A 19,942-nucleotide genomic window follows, 5' to 3' on the forward strand; every position below is an offset into this window, starting at 1 on the left:
GACATACTAGGACTGATCCGGTGTCGTTTGACGTTTTTGGACTCAGCCCAAATTTATTTTCTTCCCACAACGAACCCACGCAAATCGTCGTGACACAGTTTGTGTACGTACCCAAGCCCATCTTCAGAAGTATATATTATACAAATCAACCTCGTGACATTTATTTCTATTTGTGACCACTTTAGCTAACATGTGAGGAGGGTCGAACCATTAGTGTTAATGTGTCAATCATGTGAGCAAGCCTCTGACCTAGAAATCTTTAGCAAGTCATTCATATGATGATGCTTAATCCAATAATTTAATAGATTTGAAATACAAATGGGATTTTAATTATCTCTGACCCAAAACATTTGGGAATTAATATTCAAACTCAATCCTCTTTTTCTCTTCCTTTTTCCTTTTTTGAAGCTTGAGTTGGTGAGCTTGGTTATTGTCTGCAATAAAGACCTACCTAATTGCCCTCTCTTTACATTACCAACTTTTTTTTCCTTTTCTTTGAACCCAATGTTATGATTAGTAATGATTATGATCAATTAATGATTCAATGATTAATACGATAGATGTTTTATTGATGGGGTTAGAATAATTGAAAAAGTAATACAAGAATTGAAAGGAAAAGTTGTAAAATTTTATACAAATATATATACATAATTAATCCTATGTTTAGTTGAGTGCCAGAATTTCTAATGTATAATCTTCAACCAAATTAACCATGGGAATGTCGTACGTCTATGTAAATTTACCTGATCCTTATCAAGAAATGTACTAAAATCCATTCATCCGTTTGATACAATGTATTATATTGGGTATAAGTAAAATGCCATGACAAAAATAGACTTCAAAAACTGCACTAACGAAATAAAGTTGTGCATGTGCGTTTACGTAAATATGATGTGTTCATATACTTCACTGATGTTAAATCAATGAATTTTCATGTAATTAAAACAAATGTATATATGTACATATAAATCCAAAAATCAGCCATGATTGAGAAGCAGCTTCCATGTGGAAAATGCTTATGATTGGTTCTTGTGCTAATGTTTGCAAATGATAATAACAAAAATCCAAGCAACGCTTGGACCCAGTCCTTTGTGATTTGCAAAACCACACACATTACAATTTCTACCAATTTAATACTCTCTATAACCAACAAATTTGTCAATAACATAACACTTTGGTGGAATCATACTTAGGTTTACCCCTGGGGTGAACCTTTAAATTCACCCAACAGATTATAGTCAATCGTTTTGCCATGTCATTATTAATACTAGAGAATTAAAAAAAAAAACACAATTAAAAAAAAAATCACAAAATAGATTTAGGGTTTAAGGTTTAGGGTTTAGAGTTTAAGGTTTAGGGTTTATAATTTCGTTTTAATTATAAAATCTAAACCCTAACCACTCATTTGGCAACCCAAACCGACATCTAATTTCGTTTTAATTGTAAAATCTAAACCCTAAACCCTAAACTCTAAACCCTAAACCCTAAATCTATTTTCTGATTTCCTTTTTTTTAATTGTGTTTTGGTTTTAATTCTCTAGTATTAGTAATGACATTGCAAAACGATTGGCTACAATCTGTTGAGTGAATTTAAAGGTTCACCCCAGCGGTAAACCTAAGTATGGTTCACTTTGGTGGTAACTTAAGGAAATTCTTGTAGAGATTTTTTTGTTTGATATAATTTTAGACCAAAAAAACAAAAAAAAATCATGCTATTGCGGTTTCAATATTTCAAATTATAAGTTTTTTTTTTAACGACATGGATTATAAGTTTATGCATGGTATATACAACAAAGGACTTAGAACGGTGCCTTCTAAGTTTTCCCTAGCTAGGGCCTAGGATGTTAGAAGACACCGTTTTTGTTTCACCAAAAGATATAAATAAAGGAAATGTATACCGTACATAATTAGATTTTAAGTTGTGGAAAAACAAATAATTGGAATGTTGCACAAAGGAATGATTGAACATGTGATCTGACGGTAATAATAATCCTGAGAATATAAAATATGAACACAGTCGAACATGTCATTTTTAAACAAATGTAATATGTGGTCAGTCTCCTTATTATTGGTTTAGCCACCACAAAACAAAGTAATTGAATGTGTCGCCTACCCTTAAATTTTTTATATCTCTCTACATATTAAGAAATGGATGAGGGTTACATTATTACTTCATAATACTAATATATCTAAATTTACTTGGTCTCTCTACGACTACTTCTGAATAATCTAAAATGGTTCTATTAGAGGCCAGTTCCAATCAAACGTTGAAAATTTGATGAAAAACAGTAAAGAAATTGAAATTTCGATAATATGTAATTCCTCTTACGTAGTTACCTCACACTATCTATATATCAATTAAAAATGAAGTTTATTTGGGCGAATTCAAGCTATATAGATTTGGTCTTGGGGTCATAATATGGGACACATGCATGGACGATTCCTTGTACATGAACCTAACTCTATTAACATATATAGCCCACAGGCCACAATACAATTCCATTGGTAGATGCATCTCTTATCTCATCCAAAAAAAGATAAATACACTTATTTTATTCTATTAAAACAACAACAAGAGAAGAACATGTGCAAGTGTTCCCTTGCAAGGAAAAAAACATAGATGCAAAAATATGAGAAATAACTAAAAAATGTGGGAGTTTGTTGTCACTATTTGAAGTATGTCCATGTGAAAGTTCTTCTCTTATCTTTCCACAACTTGTATTAATATTTGTAGTTTAGCTTTGCGTCTTTGCCACTTAGTCAAACAACATTACTAACATCAACATCCACCATTTGGTCCTCGATCCAAATGTTTCCCCTTTTGCCCCTATGCTCATTTTTCAGTTCTTGCATCTAATCTATCTTGCATGATTAATTCCTCTTGAGGATAGAGGATTATGGCTTTATAATTTTGTGTGTTTGGAAATGTATGAAGCGTTGTAATATTACAACAAAACCATGGTTTCCTTCATTTCTTTCAGAAACGACACCAAGAGAACTTTGGTATGCATGTATGATGTATCCCACCAAATAGGCGGTGTCCTAACGAAGTAATGATTAGTATAGCTCAATTTTCTTAAGTAATATAATAATGTTTGATTTATTTCTAAGTAAATAGGCTAGCTAGAACGGTCGGCATCTCCATTAAGAATCCAAGAAGAAGAATCCAAGAATCCAAGAAGAAGAAAAAAGACATTCTAGCATTGATGGAGGCAATTGATTTGAAGTTAATTATATGTCGTAATAGAAACAAAAGTGTTTAATATAATCCATGCCACCTTAATTAGCTGGGCCTTCATTGTTGAACTATTTACATGATCTTGATGTTTAATATTATAACACCAGCGAACTTATTGTCGCAAGAACCGGTTTGATGATCTTGTACCGGTTCGGTTTAAGTCACTGGGGAGTACCAATCAAACTATAAACGAAAAGAACAAGACGAGGGCGGGAAAATGCCAGAAAGAATGAAACCATAAAAGAATGGTCGGACGAACAAAAGTCACATGGAGGGTATTTCCCAACATGCTACAAACGTCGCCGTCTTAACAATAATGTTCATGAAAGTGATCTTTGCTTTCAAACATAACACAGTCTAATCTTTTATTTTTTCAACGAGTTTTCATAAGGGTGAATTAGCTGTATAACCAAAATGACAAAAGAAATTAAGAATATAGCACATTCGTTAGGGTTAGATTCTTCTTTGTTGTGTAGGTTGTACCGGTCAAACCGGGTTTTATCTGATCTCAATTTCTGTAAACCACTTTCTTATTCCCGGTTTGGGTTTAAAAAAAAAAAAAAAAAAAAAAAAAAAAAAAAGAAGTGAGAAACAAAATAAGTAACCATTTCGTTTCGGTTAGGACGAAAATGCCCTCATTTGGTGTGAAAACTGCCAGGAGAGAGACTATGAGCCACGTAGGGTGTTTCTTCTATTTTATTGGATAAATTATTTACTTACTTTCCTTCAGTTTTGTTTTGCTGTAATTTCATAAAACAAATTGATTCAAACTCCAGATTATATTTAAAGAAACATAAAAAAAATTCTCAATGTAATATGTTTTGAATTTTTTAAAGGGTCAATTGCAAGAATATCACCTTTTCAATAAAATATTAAGAAAGTAACACCATAATATTTATAATGTAGTAAGTAACCATATTGATCAGTGAAAAGACAAAGCTATCCTCCGGAGTTTGAGACGCCTAATTGAAGCAATGGGTGTGACGTGGCATAACTAGAATCAGATGCTTATTAATGTCTGAGTTGATTTCAAAATTAGAGTTTGACTATACTATATGAAAGTGTGTAAACAATATAGAATTCACAAAATATACGCACGAACTTCTAAAATTAACATTTAAACATTTCCAAAATATTCACCCTCTTGTATTTTAACCAATAAAAAAAATTAAACTCATTTAATTATTAAATCTAATCCCTAACAACTCTAACCCAAACCAATATATAATCTCGTTTAATAAAAAAATCTAAACCCTAACTCTCCTTTGTAGACCCAATCCGCCAGTTAAACTCGTTTAATCGTAAAAAATCTAAACCCTAATCGTACTTTCTAAACCCAAACCGACATTTAACCTCGTTTAATTGTAAAATCTAAATACGTTTATAAACCCAAACCGATATTTAACCTCATTTAATTATAAAATCTAAACCCTAATCGGATTTTCTAAACCCAAACCGATATTTAACCTCGTTTAATTGTAAAATCTAAATCCGTTTATAAACCCAAACCGATATTTAACTTCGTTTAATCATAAAATCTAAACCCTAATTTTTTCTAATAAACCCAAACCGATACATGTTTTAGATTTTATAATTAAATAAATTTTTTATTATTATTATTAGGTGGCAGATTCTGATTGGATGAAATAAAATGGGTGAATATAAAGGTTCACCCCATGGGTGAACCCAAGTATTTTTCTTCATTAAATCTTTCAATCATAATTAATACTTAATCAAAACGAATGCTTCTATACCTCATAAACGTAAATAGTATGGCATCAAATGGAATAGTATACAATTACAAGTATAATAAAAAAAAACTATCTCTCACAAATCTCCCATTTCAACTAATCCAGAATCTCCCATAGAATTTTGTGAATTTTGTTAATCATTTCATGAGCAATTTCAAAAGCTAAATGTCTAATCCTTGTGTTTAAGTCTCACTGGTAAATCAATTTCTCGTCGGCGTCGAGATTGAGAACAATGGCGTGTGGTTGATGTGAAGTCCTTCGAGATATCTCCACCGCTGAAAATCAGTGAGTCAGAGAGAGGGAGAGAGAGAAGGATGAACTTTTTTTTCTCCATTGACGATTTCTTCGATTGTAAATTGGTGGAGAATCGTTGGGTAGTAAAGGGAGCGATGTGATAAAGAGCTGAAATCGTTTAGGTCCGTCGATCTCTCTGAATCAGATATAGAATCGGGATTAAAGTTTGGGTTTGGCCAAGGAGAATAGATGGTGGCCTTGTTAGAAGAAATCTAAAGAAATCCTGAGATAGAAAGAAGAAAGTGACAGAGAGGTTGTAGAAAACAAAGAAGAGAGAGATGAACTGTATGTGGTTGTTTACATAAAAGGGTAAAATGGTCCAAATTACAGAATATACAGAGAATATCACATGCATTTTTTTTTTTGGTTAGTTACTTAATTATTAAATTTTTGTAGGTTATATTTGCCAATTTCTCTTTTCATAACTCCTAAATTATTACCCATGATTAAGAAAGTTTTTTCTATTAATTCAGATAGATTTTAAGTTTAGAGATAAAAGGATGAGTCGTGAATTAATTTTTTTTTTTAATCTCTAACCGAACAATATTATATCTTATACGTTATACTGCCATACTGTTATAGGTGAAACTAGTCATTATATTGTTTAGTAATTTTAGACTTTGAATAGTAACATTATACTCTACTTTTTATATTGGTGACTTACAAATTGAAGATTTCGATTTTCGGTTCGTTCAGAAAGAATCTTTAAACCAAAAAGAATTTTATTAGGTTAAAGTATTCGGTTCAGATTCATATAATAATATTGATAAGATTTAAGCATATAACTAAAGTAGCATGATTGTACCTTCCTCTTTCTCTTACTTAGATAGAGGAGAGAGCACGTAAGACTTTCTAGGCTATAGTAATATTGAACTGTTCCGTCCATCGTATTTTTCACCTTCTTTCATCAATGTAAAAAATCATGTAAAGAACATATATTTAGAAAAGATTTATCATTTTTACTCAAAAAAAAAAATTGAATACGAGATTGTGTTCAAAAGATATTTTTGATTTATGTATGCAAATATGTAACATATTTTGCGAAATAATAGGTCAATGTAACACGATCAATGTTTTTAGGAAACTTGTAGGTTGTTTTATGTCCTCTACAACTCATATACCAACAACATTATTGCAATTCTTTTTATATTATTTTATTCATTACTAATTAAATCTGTAAAAAAAAAGTTCTTATAAAATATGAAGCTTTTTTCGAATGTCAAATGCATGTAAAAAAGAAAACTTCAAAAAAGAGTTAACGAATTAAATTTAGCAGAAGGAGGGGAGTTAATCAAGTCACGTGCTAGTCTGCCCAATTTGCCTGCTCTCTTCAATCCATTCCCTCTTCACGTTCTTTCACATTATTTCACATTTTCACTTAATGTCTCTCCTTCATATTTACTTCTATGCCACTCTATTTTTTTTACCATGATTATTTTCTCTCGAATTTGATTATTCAAAATCATATAATCACGTAAATACTCAGATCATATCATATATTCATCAATTAACAAAAATACTATCTCCATCCACTATATAATACGAAATTAAATATGGTTGTTGTCATTTCTTACATCATGTAAACTTAAGTCAAATCATTTTGCCCACATAAATTAATATATTTAAGAGAGAAAAAACGATTAAATCTGATAAGCATCATTGATACTCTGAACAAGTCAAATGTCAAAGAGATTATACAGCATCATTACCAAAAACACAACATATTATTTCATTTTTTTTTGTCTTAATCACTTTATTATTATATAACTGTAACTTTTGGAACTGTTCTAAGGTTCGCCAGTTGGGATATATTCCATTGCCTGTCAGTTTTTAATTTTATTTGAATTTTCAAATCATATATTATAGCTTTTGTTCAGTGAGATTTAACACGACATCAAAAAAGGACCGAATCTTTCTGACCTACACTATATTATCTGTAAGAAAAACTCACCAATGACTATGACTATTTCTCTAAATCCAATTTAGATTCTTATAAAGATTTTTGTTATCCTCATCGAAATAGCTAATTTTTTTTGGTTTATCAAAAACAAATATAACTTTTTTGGCTGAAAGAGAATTCTTTCATCTAACAAAATTAAATTTGCAATGGGACGAATAATAAACACAAAGAAATGTAGTCACAAACATACATTTAATTCAGCAACTTAGAAAAATATGCAAAAAAAAAAAAAAACTCGCTTAAATGGAATTTACAGATTTCGAATTATTTTGGTATAAAACAAATAGAGTAAATAACGAAAGAGTATAATTGAACAAACTAGTTAGAGTTTATCTACTTTGATTGTTGAAGAAACTATTGCAATAATGTTCTCTTTAAGACCAAAAATATGAATACTTTCGACAAAGGATTTCTTTTCTTTTTTCCCAAAGTAGACACAAATGAACTATCATGAAAATTATTTTTTTTTTATTTCGTCAAGTAGTGAATTATTTATTTATTATTTGTTGTCTATATAAAAGACACTAGGGGAGGTCCCCGCGCCCGGCGCGGGGTTGTATGTTGATTAAAACCAGATTTAGTCATTTAGGGTTATAAGTTTTAGACAATTATTGATTTAATTTTGTCAAGAGTATAATTTTTATAACGACATTAATATAGAATTATGGTAAAACGCCATAACGTTTGATATATTATTGCGAGAAAATAGTGATTATTATCCTCTGAATATAGTAAAATGCAAAACGGAAAACTAAAATCATTAGAACCAGAAAGTATAAATTTAGTAGTCTTGGTTTGCTCATCAACAACCAAAGATAATCAAAAGATCAAAATTGGATGTGTGACATTTGTCCTTTCTTCTTGTTGGAAAAGATATCTCGCATCCTCGTTACATCATGACAAGAATGATTGAATAGAATCTGCGAACACTTGTATGAAGGAATATCAAAGGAATATAGTTATCAATGTCTCAAACCCCAACAATACATGTTAAATAACAAAACCAAAACAAAATACTTTCACTCATTTCAGTTCTTGTAAATCTGAATATACATATGGTAATGTCATCAATACATTGCCTCCACTCAGCGAAAAATTTATTGACATAAAACCACGGTAGTCGATACCGGAGACGCTCACAACTACAAACAACAGAAATTTCGAAGGTACCAATAGTTCTTGACTTCGAATTTAATAATGTGACAATGACAATAATGTGACATCGACAATATTATGTTAACTTACAAAATCCTTCAATTTTTACAAGACATTGAAGTTTAAAGATTATGTTCATTTGGAAACTCCTTCCATTATCCTAAAGATATTGATGTCAAAACTCTTACGTTAATTTTGATATCATGCTCTTCCTCTCCAGACTATTTTAAATAATTGCCCACTCGTCAATGACTGGCTTCTTGGGAGCAAATTCAATCTGATGAGTGTTGTTTTTGTACTTTTGTAACAGAGTATGGGATCACCTCCTGCTCCTCTGTGAGATCTTTCGAGGTATGGAATTTGGTTTTCTCTAGGATTTATCCTCGACAAAGATTGTTTTGATTTTGGACTGAGATACTTCTTGGACCGACACTCTTCTACCCATGGGATACTTAAATAATTGTCAACTCGTCAAAGATTGGGTTCTTGGGAGCAAATTCAATCAAATGAGTGTTGTATATGCACTTTTTCAGCGGAGTCTCGGGATCACCTCATGCTCCTCTGTGAGCTCTTCCTAGGTGTGGAATTTAGATTTCGCTAGGCTTTATCCTCGACAAAGGTTGTTGTGCTCCTGGACTAAGCTACTTTCTTGGATCCGGCACTCTTTCTCTCTAGAGTCACTTAAATAATTGCCGACTCGTAAAAGACTGGCTTCTTGGGGACAAATTTAATCCGATGAGTGTTGTCTTTGTACTTTTGTAACGGAGTCCCGAGATCACCTCTTGCTCCTCTGTGAGCTCTTCCCAGGTGTGAAATTTAGTTTTCTATAGGTTTTTTCCTCGACAAAGGTTGTTTTGCTCTTGGCCTGAGCTACTTTCATGGACCGTCGAGAGTCACTTAAATAATTGTCCACTCATCAAAGACTGGCTTCTTGGGGCCAAGTGCTGTATTTTCACTTTTGCAACAGAGTCTCGGGATCACCTCGTGTTCTTCTGTGAGATTTTTCAAGGTGTGGAATTTGGTTTTCTCTAGGATTTATCCTCCACAAAGGTTGTTTTGCTCTTGGGTTGAGCTACTTTTTTGGCACCTGACGCTCTTTTTCTGTTGAGACACTTAAATAAATCTCGCTCCAATCGTCCTCTTCAGTCGTTAAAGACTGGTTTCCTGGGGACAAATTCAATTCGAGGAGTGTTGTCTACGCACTTTTGCAACGGAGTCTCAGGATCACCTCATGCTCCTCTGTGAGCTCTTTCGAGGTGGGAAATTTGATTTTCTCTAGGCCTTATCCTTAACAAAGGTTGTTTTAATCTTGGGATGAGCTACTTTATTGGACCCAACGCTCTTCCTCTCCTTACACTTTTAAATAATTGCCGACTCGTAAAAGACTGGCTTCTTGGAGATAAATTCAATCCGATGAGTGTTGTCTTTGTACTTTTGCAACAGAGTCTCGAGATCACCTCTTGCTCCTCTGTGAGCTCTTCCCAGGTGTGTAATTTAGTTTTCTCTAGGCTTCGTCCTCGACAAAGGTTGTTTTGCTCTTGGCTTGAGCTACTTTCTTGAACCGTCGAGAGTCACTTAAATAATTGTCCACTCATCAAAGACTGGCTTCTTGGGGGCAAGTGTTGTATTTGCACTTTTGCAACGGAGTCTCGGGATCACCTCGTGTTCCTCTGTGAGCTTTTTCAAGGTGTGGAATTTGGTTTTCTCTAGGATTTATCCTCCACAAAGGTTGTTTTGCTCTTGGGTTGAGCTACTTTCTGGCACCTGACGCTCTTCTTCTATTGAGACACTTAAATAAATCTCCAATCATCCTCTCCAGTCGTTAAAGACTGGTTTCCTAGGGAAAAATTCAATCCGATGAGTGTTGTCTATGCACTTTTGCTACAGAGTCTCAGGATCACATCCTGCTCCTCTATGAGCTTTTCTGAGGTGGGAAATTTGATTTTCTCTAGGCCTTATCCTCAACAAAGGTTGTTATACTCTTGGGCTGAGCTACTTTATTGGACCCAACGCTCTTCCTCTCCTTACACTTTTAAAGAATTGCCCACTCATCAAAGACTGGCTTCTTGGGAACAAATTCAATTTGATGAGTGTTGTCTTTACACTTTTGCAACAGAGTCTCGGTATCACCTCATGCTCCTCTGTGAGCTCTTCCCAGGTGTGGAATTTAGTTTTCTCTAGGCTTTGTTCTCGACAAAAGTTGTTTTGCTCTTAGGCTGAGTTACTTTCTTTGTCCTAACGCTCTTCCTCTCCAGATTACTTTCTTTGTCCTAACGCTCTTCCTCTCCAGAGTCACTTAAATAATTGCCCACTCGTCAAAGACTGGCTTCTTGAGGACAAATTCAATCTGATGAGTGTCGTCTTTGCATTTTTGTAACGAAGTCTCATGATCACCTTCTGCTCCTTCTCTAGGATTTTTCCACAACAAAGGTTGTTTTGCTCTTGGATTGAGCTATTTTCTTGGACCTGACGCTCTTCCAGTCATGTGCCTTCTTTGCTTAGAAAAGTAGCATCTCAAGTGGTGGTTTATAAGTTCTGGCGACAGCGTAATAACATTCTCCATAACTCCTTGCGGCTTGCTGCTCAAATCATTTTCAAGATGGTGGAGTGGAGCTACGAAACATCATCACTTCGAGATGAACAAAGCTTATGCTTATTTGGATTCGTTATCTATTTCCAAATCTTTCTTTACTCTACTGTAGTCTTGTTTTTATCTCTTTTTTTGCCAAGGTTGCTTTTGTGTAATTATTTATCTTTTGTAAAGCCTCAAACTTCATTGTAGATCATATTTACATGTTTAGGAAAAAAATAATTCGGAAAAATGGAAACAAAAAAAATAGATAAGCTTAGTAACTAATAAAAATTTATGTGATCCTTAGCACAAAACAACTCTGCATTCCTGCAACTTTCAGCACACATATTTTTTAGCATCATTCGGGTGCCATTGCAAACAATAGTAGCCAAAACCATAAGAAACAATATCATAGAAACGTGATCGACTAATAAATATTCAGAAATTATATATACATGAAAAACAACAATATTCGAATACCTCGAGTGACTTCTATTCTAGTGAATCTCATGATAAATATGGTGATATTATCACATTGTTTAATCCGTTCTCTCAAAAATTTACAACAATATCCACCATGTAGTCGACATTATAGACGTAAATTTATTATAAAATTAAGTTTTTAGCATACTACCCAAATTAAACTATAACAAATCTAATTTTGATTAAATTAATAACTTACAATTCATCTTCTAATTCCACATAAACTTGGGAATCATTCTTAAAATATCATTCAAACACTTACACCAGGACCTGACTACTAACAAGTAAGCGGAAATTAAACTATGAATCAAGAACTATTACCTGCGGATCCATAACTCTGATGTAGTCTTTATTCTTACAGTGGCCTTCGATAGATCTCGGGAGAACGACGGCACCAAATTTTGTTAACAATGTCCACAAGAGGGCAACTACTATATAATATCCTGGTACTTAAGTCCTCTTCACTACATCCATAGAAAAGCAAAACCCTACGAAATCTCAGCCACACAAATGACATGTCTACAGTGCCATCGGTCACCTCCGTGAACAGAGCCATCGTTGCTGAAGAAAGAAAAAAAATTTGAAATCACAAACATCCCGCTCGTCGCCCTAAGGGCAAAGCAGACTTTTCGCAACACTAAAAATGGCAAATGCAAAAGCCCAAACGGAAAATGGCATGGGTGTAAGTTTTGGCCCAAAAATGGCATTCTGGACAATTCTCCCCTCATACAATCTCGATTTTTGTAGTTCTATCCATCGATAAGTAGATTCAATCTCATTCACGAACATCAATGGTTTTGGATTAAAGCTCACATGATCTCTAACACAAAACATAAATCAAATTAAAAGATACAAAATAAGTTAACCAATATTAATATTGATTCATATAAGATAATAAGAGTTTACGCAAAATTATATCACAAGAAAAAATACAAACTCGACAGAAAAAAGAAAGAAAGCATAACACATAATAAAAAAGTTTGATTCATAAAAAAAAACGAAGAAATAGAAAGAAAAAAAAATCACTATATCAAAACTATCTATTTAGGCTAACCAATCCGATTGATAATGGCGTGGCCGAGTCTCTTCAAATAACTGTAAAATCGATAAACTAATAGAATTTCAGAAACAATGAACGTGAAAGATTACCTTATTCCTTGTGTTTCTCTTTTTTTCATTGTTATAGACGAAGATTTACTGAAAACAATAGAACACACGATTAAATATATCAAAATATTCATTTGAAAAAATCAAGTGACTGTAATAGTGAATTTTACTTTTCAATATATTACATCTTGTGTCTACACTATTGTCTTCATCAATTGCTTTATCTTGAAGCTTCGTGTTTTTTGTGGTTCTGCTTTTCTTTTTTCGTGTATCCTACTTCGAATATCTTTCCAACTCTCGAGTCTCGTCCTTACACCAATTAAAACAGCATAACTGATGAGAATAAATCAAAAACTATTTAATTGGTATATATAGTTAAGAACAATGCATACATCATTCTCAAAAAGAAAACAAATAGAAATAGAATGGGACAGTAAAATGATAAACCGTGAACCAAACTTGGCTTTCGATCAAGTTCAAGATTATTTTTCATATAAAGTTGATCGAAGTTCCAACGTAACTGTCAAGATGAAGGTGAAACCAGAAGCATACAAAAAAAAAAAACTACCTCAAAAAAAAACATTGCACCAAATAAGCTATGTGTCTGCATCAATAATGTCTTGTTTGTTTTAATATCAATTGAGCAAACTATAGAAAAACACATTTACAAACGTTTGAGGGAAGAAATAACCAATAGAACAATTAATAATTAAACTTGTGCAAGATCAATTGATTTTACCGATTGAATTTGCAAGCAAACATAACCCAAAAAGGATTTTAGCTTTTATTTGCCTTCATTCTCTAAACCCAGCTGCCTTCCTATAAGACTCACATCAATGCTGAAACATAAGTGACATGAAATAGAAAATAATAGATCTTAAAAATAAAAACAGAGAGATTCACCGATTACGTAGAAGAAGACACTTACTTGTTGCATGATGTATGAGATCTTCTAGGCTATTTTTCAGTTTGTATAACATAAGAGATTTGAGGATGATAGAGACAAACACATATCGATATGTGGAAGAAAATTGGATTTTATATTTGTGGAAAGGATATGAATCAGAGGAATAGACGGCGAACAAAATCATCAAATATTTTTATGTTGTTCTATTGTTCTTTTTTTTGCTTAAATGTGAAATTTATATATGTGAAAAATGACTATACATAACGTGGGAGTTGTTTAAGAAAGCACCAGAAAACAGAGTAAACTACGTGAGTATCAAATAAAAACAGAGCCACTCTAACATCTTCGTAGCTCCTCCCAACGAAGCTGCAGGTCGCAAATCTTCGAGGTAGGCGGCAATCGCAATGATGTTATCCGATCTCCAATGGCTTTATCAATCAGTTTGATCAACGCACTTGATGTAGGACCGCGAAATCCCGATTTGAAAACAGAGAGAAAGAACTTTTAGAAAACACTTGATGTGTTGAAACCTTGGTTGTGACTCCTATTATTCCTCTCCCTCCAAATCATATAGAGAGTTGTTTGGAAGAGCATTATGAGCAAAGTCTTGTCTGTGAGGTTGAACTGAGTTGGACGGAGTGAAGCTAGTGTCCTAGACCAGTCTGGATTAAGCTTTCGCCGTAGTAAACGATTGGTGAGTTCAGACCATATGGTGAAGGTGTACGGGCAAGGAAAAAGAGGTGGTCTCTTGACTCGTCTCTTTCGCCACAGAACCCGCACGGTCTTAATACTCCCCAAGCTCGCATGCGTACTCCTGTAGAGAGCCTGTCCTTTATTGCGAGCCAGACGATGAAGGAGAAGCGTGGAACTCTCTGAGGGAACCAAACTGTTTGGTGCCACAGTACCTTATTTCTTGATTGACGTATCTGATTCCAAGTTTGACGCGTTGAGAAGTTTGGCCTGTATTCAGTGGCATCATGTCTACAAAGCGGGATGTCTAGTCCCTTGTCCGGGTGTGGGATTGGTGTTAACTGCAGCGTGGAGACTATGTTCCGTAAGACTTGGTTGCGACATATGCGAACAGTCCAATGAGTGGTAGTTGCCGCTTCTGCAACCGAGCTACACTTAAGCACACCAAGGGAAACCGGCCCTGCAGCTCCTGTGATGGAAATTAAACGGCCTGATTCTAACCATTTATCCCTCCAAAAGCTTGTACTTCTACCATCTCGAACCTCCCATTTGAAGAAATCATCCGCCACAGTTCTGAGCTTTAAAAGCTTTCGCAAAATCCAAGAGCCCTTTGTACTGTTTTTATCTTCCCAAAAATGACGTTGCTTCAGGAGATACTCTCTTGTGCATGCGACCCACAGTGAACCAGAACTGGTTAATAATCTCCATATCAGACTTAGAGAAAAAACCTGTGACACGTCTAGAAGTCGGCGGATGCCTAAACCCCCTTCCTCCACCGGTAAACAAACTTCTTTCCAAGAAACCTTTGCTTTGCTATGAATGTTTGGGGAACCAGACCATAGAAAGCACAACACAAGCTCTCTATTTTATCAAGACATCTTTGTGGGAGCCGGAAAACCGAGAGCCAGAAATTGGAGATACTCATAATCATTGATTTTATCAATTGAACTCAACCCGCATAAGAGAGAGACTTACTTGTCCAGGACAGTAAACGACCTCTTATTTTTTCAATGAAAGGCGCATAATCAAGACGCATCATGGATTTAGTTGTCAAGGGCAGACCAAGATACCGAATGGGAAGGGAGCTGCTACCAATGCCATGCTCAGACGCGGCCATTACGGCTAAGTGCTTATCTTTACCCGCAGTGAATATGGAGGATTTTGAAGCGTTTATACTCAACCCTGACATGTTGAGTACGGCTAAGTGCTTATGTTGTTCTATTGTTGAATACGACAGATACAAGAAAAACTCCAGAACATCGAATAAATTAAGATCCATGACCATAACACTAATGATATAAATTTTATATAATAAAAAAATATTAGTAAACTCTACCATGTATATACATGAAATAGAGATTAATTCACAATGATCATCAATAATCGATCAAACCAAAAAATAAAAATACAAACGCACTGAAATTAAAACAAACACTAATAATACCTTATCATACTTTCTTTTTTATTTCAGCAACTCGTTTGTCTAAACTCGTTTTTATCGAAACTTCACGATCGGTATACCTAAAACAGAAATCAAAAGATACAAAATCAGTAAAAATAAATAAATAATTCGTAGAACAACCAACAAATTCATATAACAAAAAGCATAATCGCATGATAAGAAATTCGATAAGCAATATAAAAAACCCTAATAGCAAAACTATTTATTGAACATAAAAAGCTGGTTCGTAACTGTGGGGCAGAAACTCTGTATTTATAGCCTCAAACTTAGGGCAAACCTCCGATATTATCTTAAGAAATTTAACTTTTTTAATTAGAAACTAAATCAGAAAACTAACAAAAACGAATATTAACTACTAAGATATAGAAATTATCCAAAAAATAACAAATAAATTAAAGCTAAGATTCCATAATCCTTAAAGTCGAGACATTATGACATTCGTATCCCCAACGATTACACTATATAAAAAAAAAAATTTAAGGGTGATTAAGACTAATCATCTCAAAACACGATTAGACTTATATACCCCTAACAATTAAGAACAAAAAATTTCGAAATCGAGGGTGTTTAGGACATTAGTATAGAGATCAACACACGATTAGACTTATATACCCCTAATTACGAAAAAGATGAAATTTCGAGAAGAACAATTCATTAAGGGTGTTTAGGACAAATCATTCCAACTTTTAACCACATGCCGACACGTCAGCAAAAACACTTCTCAAATATTGTTATTATAGATTAACAAAAAGAAAGATTATGAAAATAGTAACATTATTTTAATTTTATAACACAAGTCCCTCTTCTTTGTAAGCATTTAAAAATTCAATAACCCAACCGTCTACACATATAATCGGAGAAATCTCTCTGCCGCCATATTCAAAGCAGTTTCTTTCACACATTTAATGTGAACACGTTTTATCACTAACACCAAAAAAAAAAAAAATCTCTAATCGGAAAAAAAAATGTCGGTTCATGGACGATTTCCGGCGAGTCCACCGATTTCATTATCTCCGTCGTCTTCTTCCACATCTCCGTCGTCGCAGTCTCCGTCAACACCACCTGATCTAAAGCAACGAGTCATCGCTTGTCTCAACAAGCTCGCTGATCGTGACACTTTAGCTCTCGCTTCCGCCGAGCTTGACTCAATCGCTAGAAACCTAACTCACGATTCCTTCTCTTCGTTTCTTAACTGTATCCATAACACTGACTCTTCCGTTAAATCTCCGGTGAGGAAACAGTGCGTTGCTCTCTTATCGGTTCTTTCTCGTTACCACGGCGATTCTCTCACGCCTCACCTTGCTAAGATGGTTTCAACTGTAATCCGCCGTCTCCGAGATCCGGATTCCTCAGTTCGCTCTGCTTGCGCCGTCGCGACGGCGGATATGTCGGCTCATGTTACGAGGCAGCCGTTTGCTTCCGTCGCGAAGCCGTTGATTGAGACGTTGATTCAGGAAGGTGATTCGAATTTGCAGATCGGAGCGGCGTTGTGTTTAGCTGCGTCTGTTGATGCGGCGACGGATCCGGAATCGGAGCAGTTGAGGAAATCGTTGCCTAAGATTGGGAAATTGCTTAAGAGTGATGGTTTCAAGGCTAAAGCTGCGTTGTTGAGCGCCGTCGGGAGTATTATTAACGCCGGTGGTGCGGGAACTAAACCGGTTTTGGATTGGTTAGTTCCGGTTTTGATTGAGTTTTTGAGTAGTGAGGATTGGGCGGCGAGGAAGTCTGCGGCGGAGGCGTTGAGTAAAGTTGCGACGGCGGAAGATTTGGCGTCACAGTATAAGAAGACTTGCACGACGGCTCTTGAGAGTAGAAGATTTGATAAGGTAACAAAAAAAGAGAGACTAAAGTTTTGTTTTTGTTGTTCAATGAGAATCTTAAATCAGATTTTGACATTTGGTGGATTCACAATGTAGGTGAAAAGTGTTAGAGAAACTATGAATCGAGCATTGAATCTATGGAAGGAAGTTTCAAATGATGAAGAAGCTTCTTTATCTCCATCAAGATCTTCAACAGGTAAGTAGTAGTCATTACTTTGTAGTCTCAATACAATTTGAACTTGAATTTGATATCTTGAATTCTACAAATGTGGTTTTAGATGATGGTAGCATTGGATGCTTCTCTTCAGTCACGAGAAGTTCCACCATTGACGTTGGTTTAAAATCCGCTAGACCAAAGAAAGTAACGCCTATAATGAAGAGGTCCCCATCTTTGCCTGTGAATAGATCATATGCAGCAACTAGACAAAAAGAAAATCTTCCAAAAAGAAATCAAGGGAATATGACCATGTTAGCAGAAGCCTCTAGTGTGGATAACAAGGGACCACAATTTACGCCGGTAAAGAAATCTTCGGAAGAATCGGAAGAGAAGGATAACTCAGGGGGACCAGATATAATCAAACATACTATCTCTGAGAAAAGCCGGGAAGATAGTAAAGTATCGAGCTTTGGTGGTTTGAGGTCTGGCTCAAGGGTTGCACCTTGTAATGATGATGGTGATTCTTGTGATTCTGTAGTCAAGAACTGTAAAGATGATGTTGAAGAGAGCAAGAAAGATAGTGAGGAACTGTCTTTAATACGGGAACAGCTTGCTCTGATTGAGAACCAACAGTCCAGTCTCTTAGACTTACTACAGGTATACATACAGTTGGTCTTCATAAGCATAGTGTCTTTTAAAGTAGATGAATTGTTTGGTTATGAATGTTGTAGATGGCTCAATCCTTAATGATATTTCTTTATTTTGGATGTAGAAATTCATGGGAACCTCACAGAGTGGCATCCAGTCTCTGGAGTCTCGTGTAAGCGGTCTAGAGATGGCGTTAGATGAAATATCAAGCGATCTGGGGGTTTCAAACGGGAGAGTTCCTAGGAATAGTAGTAGCTGTGCAGGAGACAGTTGTTCCAAACTACCTGGTACAGAGTTCTTAAGTCCCAAGTTCTGGAGGAAAACCGAGGAGAGACCACGGATTAGAAACACAGCAAGTGAAATGGCTGCGTACGACCAGGGAATGCGAGAATCAACAGATGCAAACAATGGTCAAAGAGGAGGTTCAGTTTTTCAAAAGAGATCACCAAGAGACCAGTTCCAAGACTCTATGCACACAACACTACAGAAACCAACAACCAGGTAAAACCATCTTTTAGTAAAGAAAAAAAACAATCTTTGTTTCCTTTAGCTTATAAAACATGGTTCTATAGGTTAGCTTTGCGTTTTCACTTTTCAGATTATCTACTTGAAGCGAAAGAGGAAAAGAGTGATTCAAATTTTTGAGAAGATTGAAGCACAAATAGAAGCTGACCAGACACTAACTCAAGAAGCTGAAAATGAAAAGCGAAAAATCTCAGATTCGATGTTTTGCTTCACACCGCTTGTTTGAGTTTTCAAATCTCTCGCACATGTTTAAGTTAAGCTTCAATAATTTAATCAGCTGAGTGAACCAATAGAGTTTCAAAAGATAAAAATGCATGTGAATAGATCTGATAATTATGGTAATGTGAGCATTAGAGAGTTATGACAAAACCATGATGTAAAGATTTGTATGACTGTTTTGTGTTACTCTGATCTGTATTGTAAATCTTTTGGGAAGAAAAGAATTATTGGTTGCTGCTATATAAGAAGAATGAGGACAATACAGATACGACTACATTAGACTCCATAAGTCAGTGTCAGAAATTATTGCCTACCACTCCTATAGTCCTATTCCTTATGACGGTCTGATACAAAAAACGAATTTCATAGTAATAAATAGTGATAAGATAAGGTAGGTAAAAAACATGACTACCACAAAAGTCCTGCATTGGTTTCAGGTTTAGGGCCCGCGTTTCAATGGACGAACCTAATTTCAAAAAAATAGAGACCAAAATACAAGAGAACATTCAAGGGATCATTTAATCACTTGGCAAATCCGGTGGCCGCAAATCCTTTATATTATAAATCACAAGTCACCTGACCAATAAAAATGTGACATATCATCACAAATATAGGTTAATTAATTTATTTTTTTAATGTTCAATGCTAAAAGGATTAAAAAAAAAGGAAAAGAGAACAAAAAAATCGAATTGAATGTTTTAACAAAAGTAACTACCAATTAACATTAGCTACGTAATTCCATAAATCCTTAAACAGAAAAAAGATTCCTAATTTAACTCCCCCACGATCATGAAGAAAAATCTTTCCATGATCCTTCTTTAACTTCCTCACTATTTCTCTCTAAACCGATCAGGTCCATTAACCTTCCTTTGATTTTGTTGTTTCCTTTTTTTTATAAATAGTTTTTTGGATTTTTCTCAAATTTATGATAATATAATGATTGATTGTTTTACA

At 34.7% G+C, this 19,942-nt stretch overlaps 1 protein-coding gene across 1 annotated transcript; it reads left to right on the top strand.

Moving 5' to 3' along the window:
- The first annotated feature begins 16,359 nt into the window (after positions 1 to 16,359).
- Positions 16,360 to 19,239, top strand: LOC9329409 (TORTIFOLIA1-like protein 4). Its single transcript, XM_002890568.2, has 5 exons — positions 16,360 to 17,445; positions 17,536 to 17,635; positions 17,718 to 18,253; positions 18,369 to 18,745; positions 18,843 to 19,239. The coding sequence occupies exons 1-5, from the start codon at positions 16,585 to 16,587 to the stop codon at positions 18,853 to 18,855; spliced, it is 1,887 nt and encodes a 628-aa protein (XP_002890614.1). The 5' UTR covers positions 16,360 to 16,584; the 3' UTR covers positions 18,856 to 19,239.
- Positions 19,240 to 19,942: the final 703 nt, after the last annotated feature.

This window comes from Arabidopsis lyrata (genome assembly GCF_000004255.2).
Source record: "Arabidopsis lyrata subsp. lyrata unplaced genomic scaffold ARALYscaffold_1, whole genome shotgun sequence".
In the NCBI taxonomy this organism is placed as follows: Eukaryota; Viridiplantae; Streptophyta; class Magnoliopsida; order Brassicales; family Brassicaceae; genus Arabidopsis; species Arabidopsis lyrata.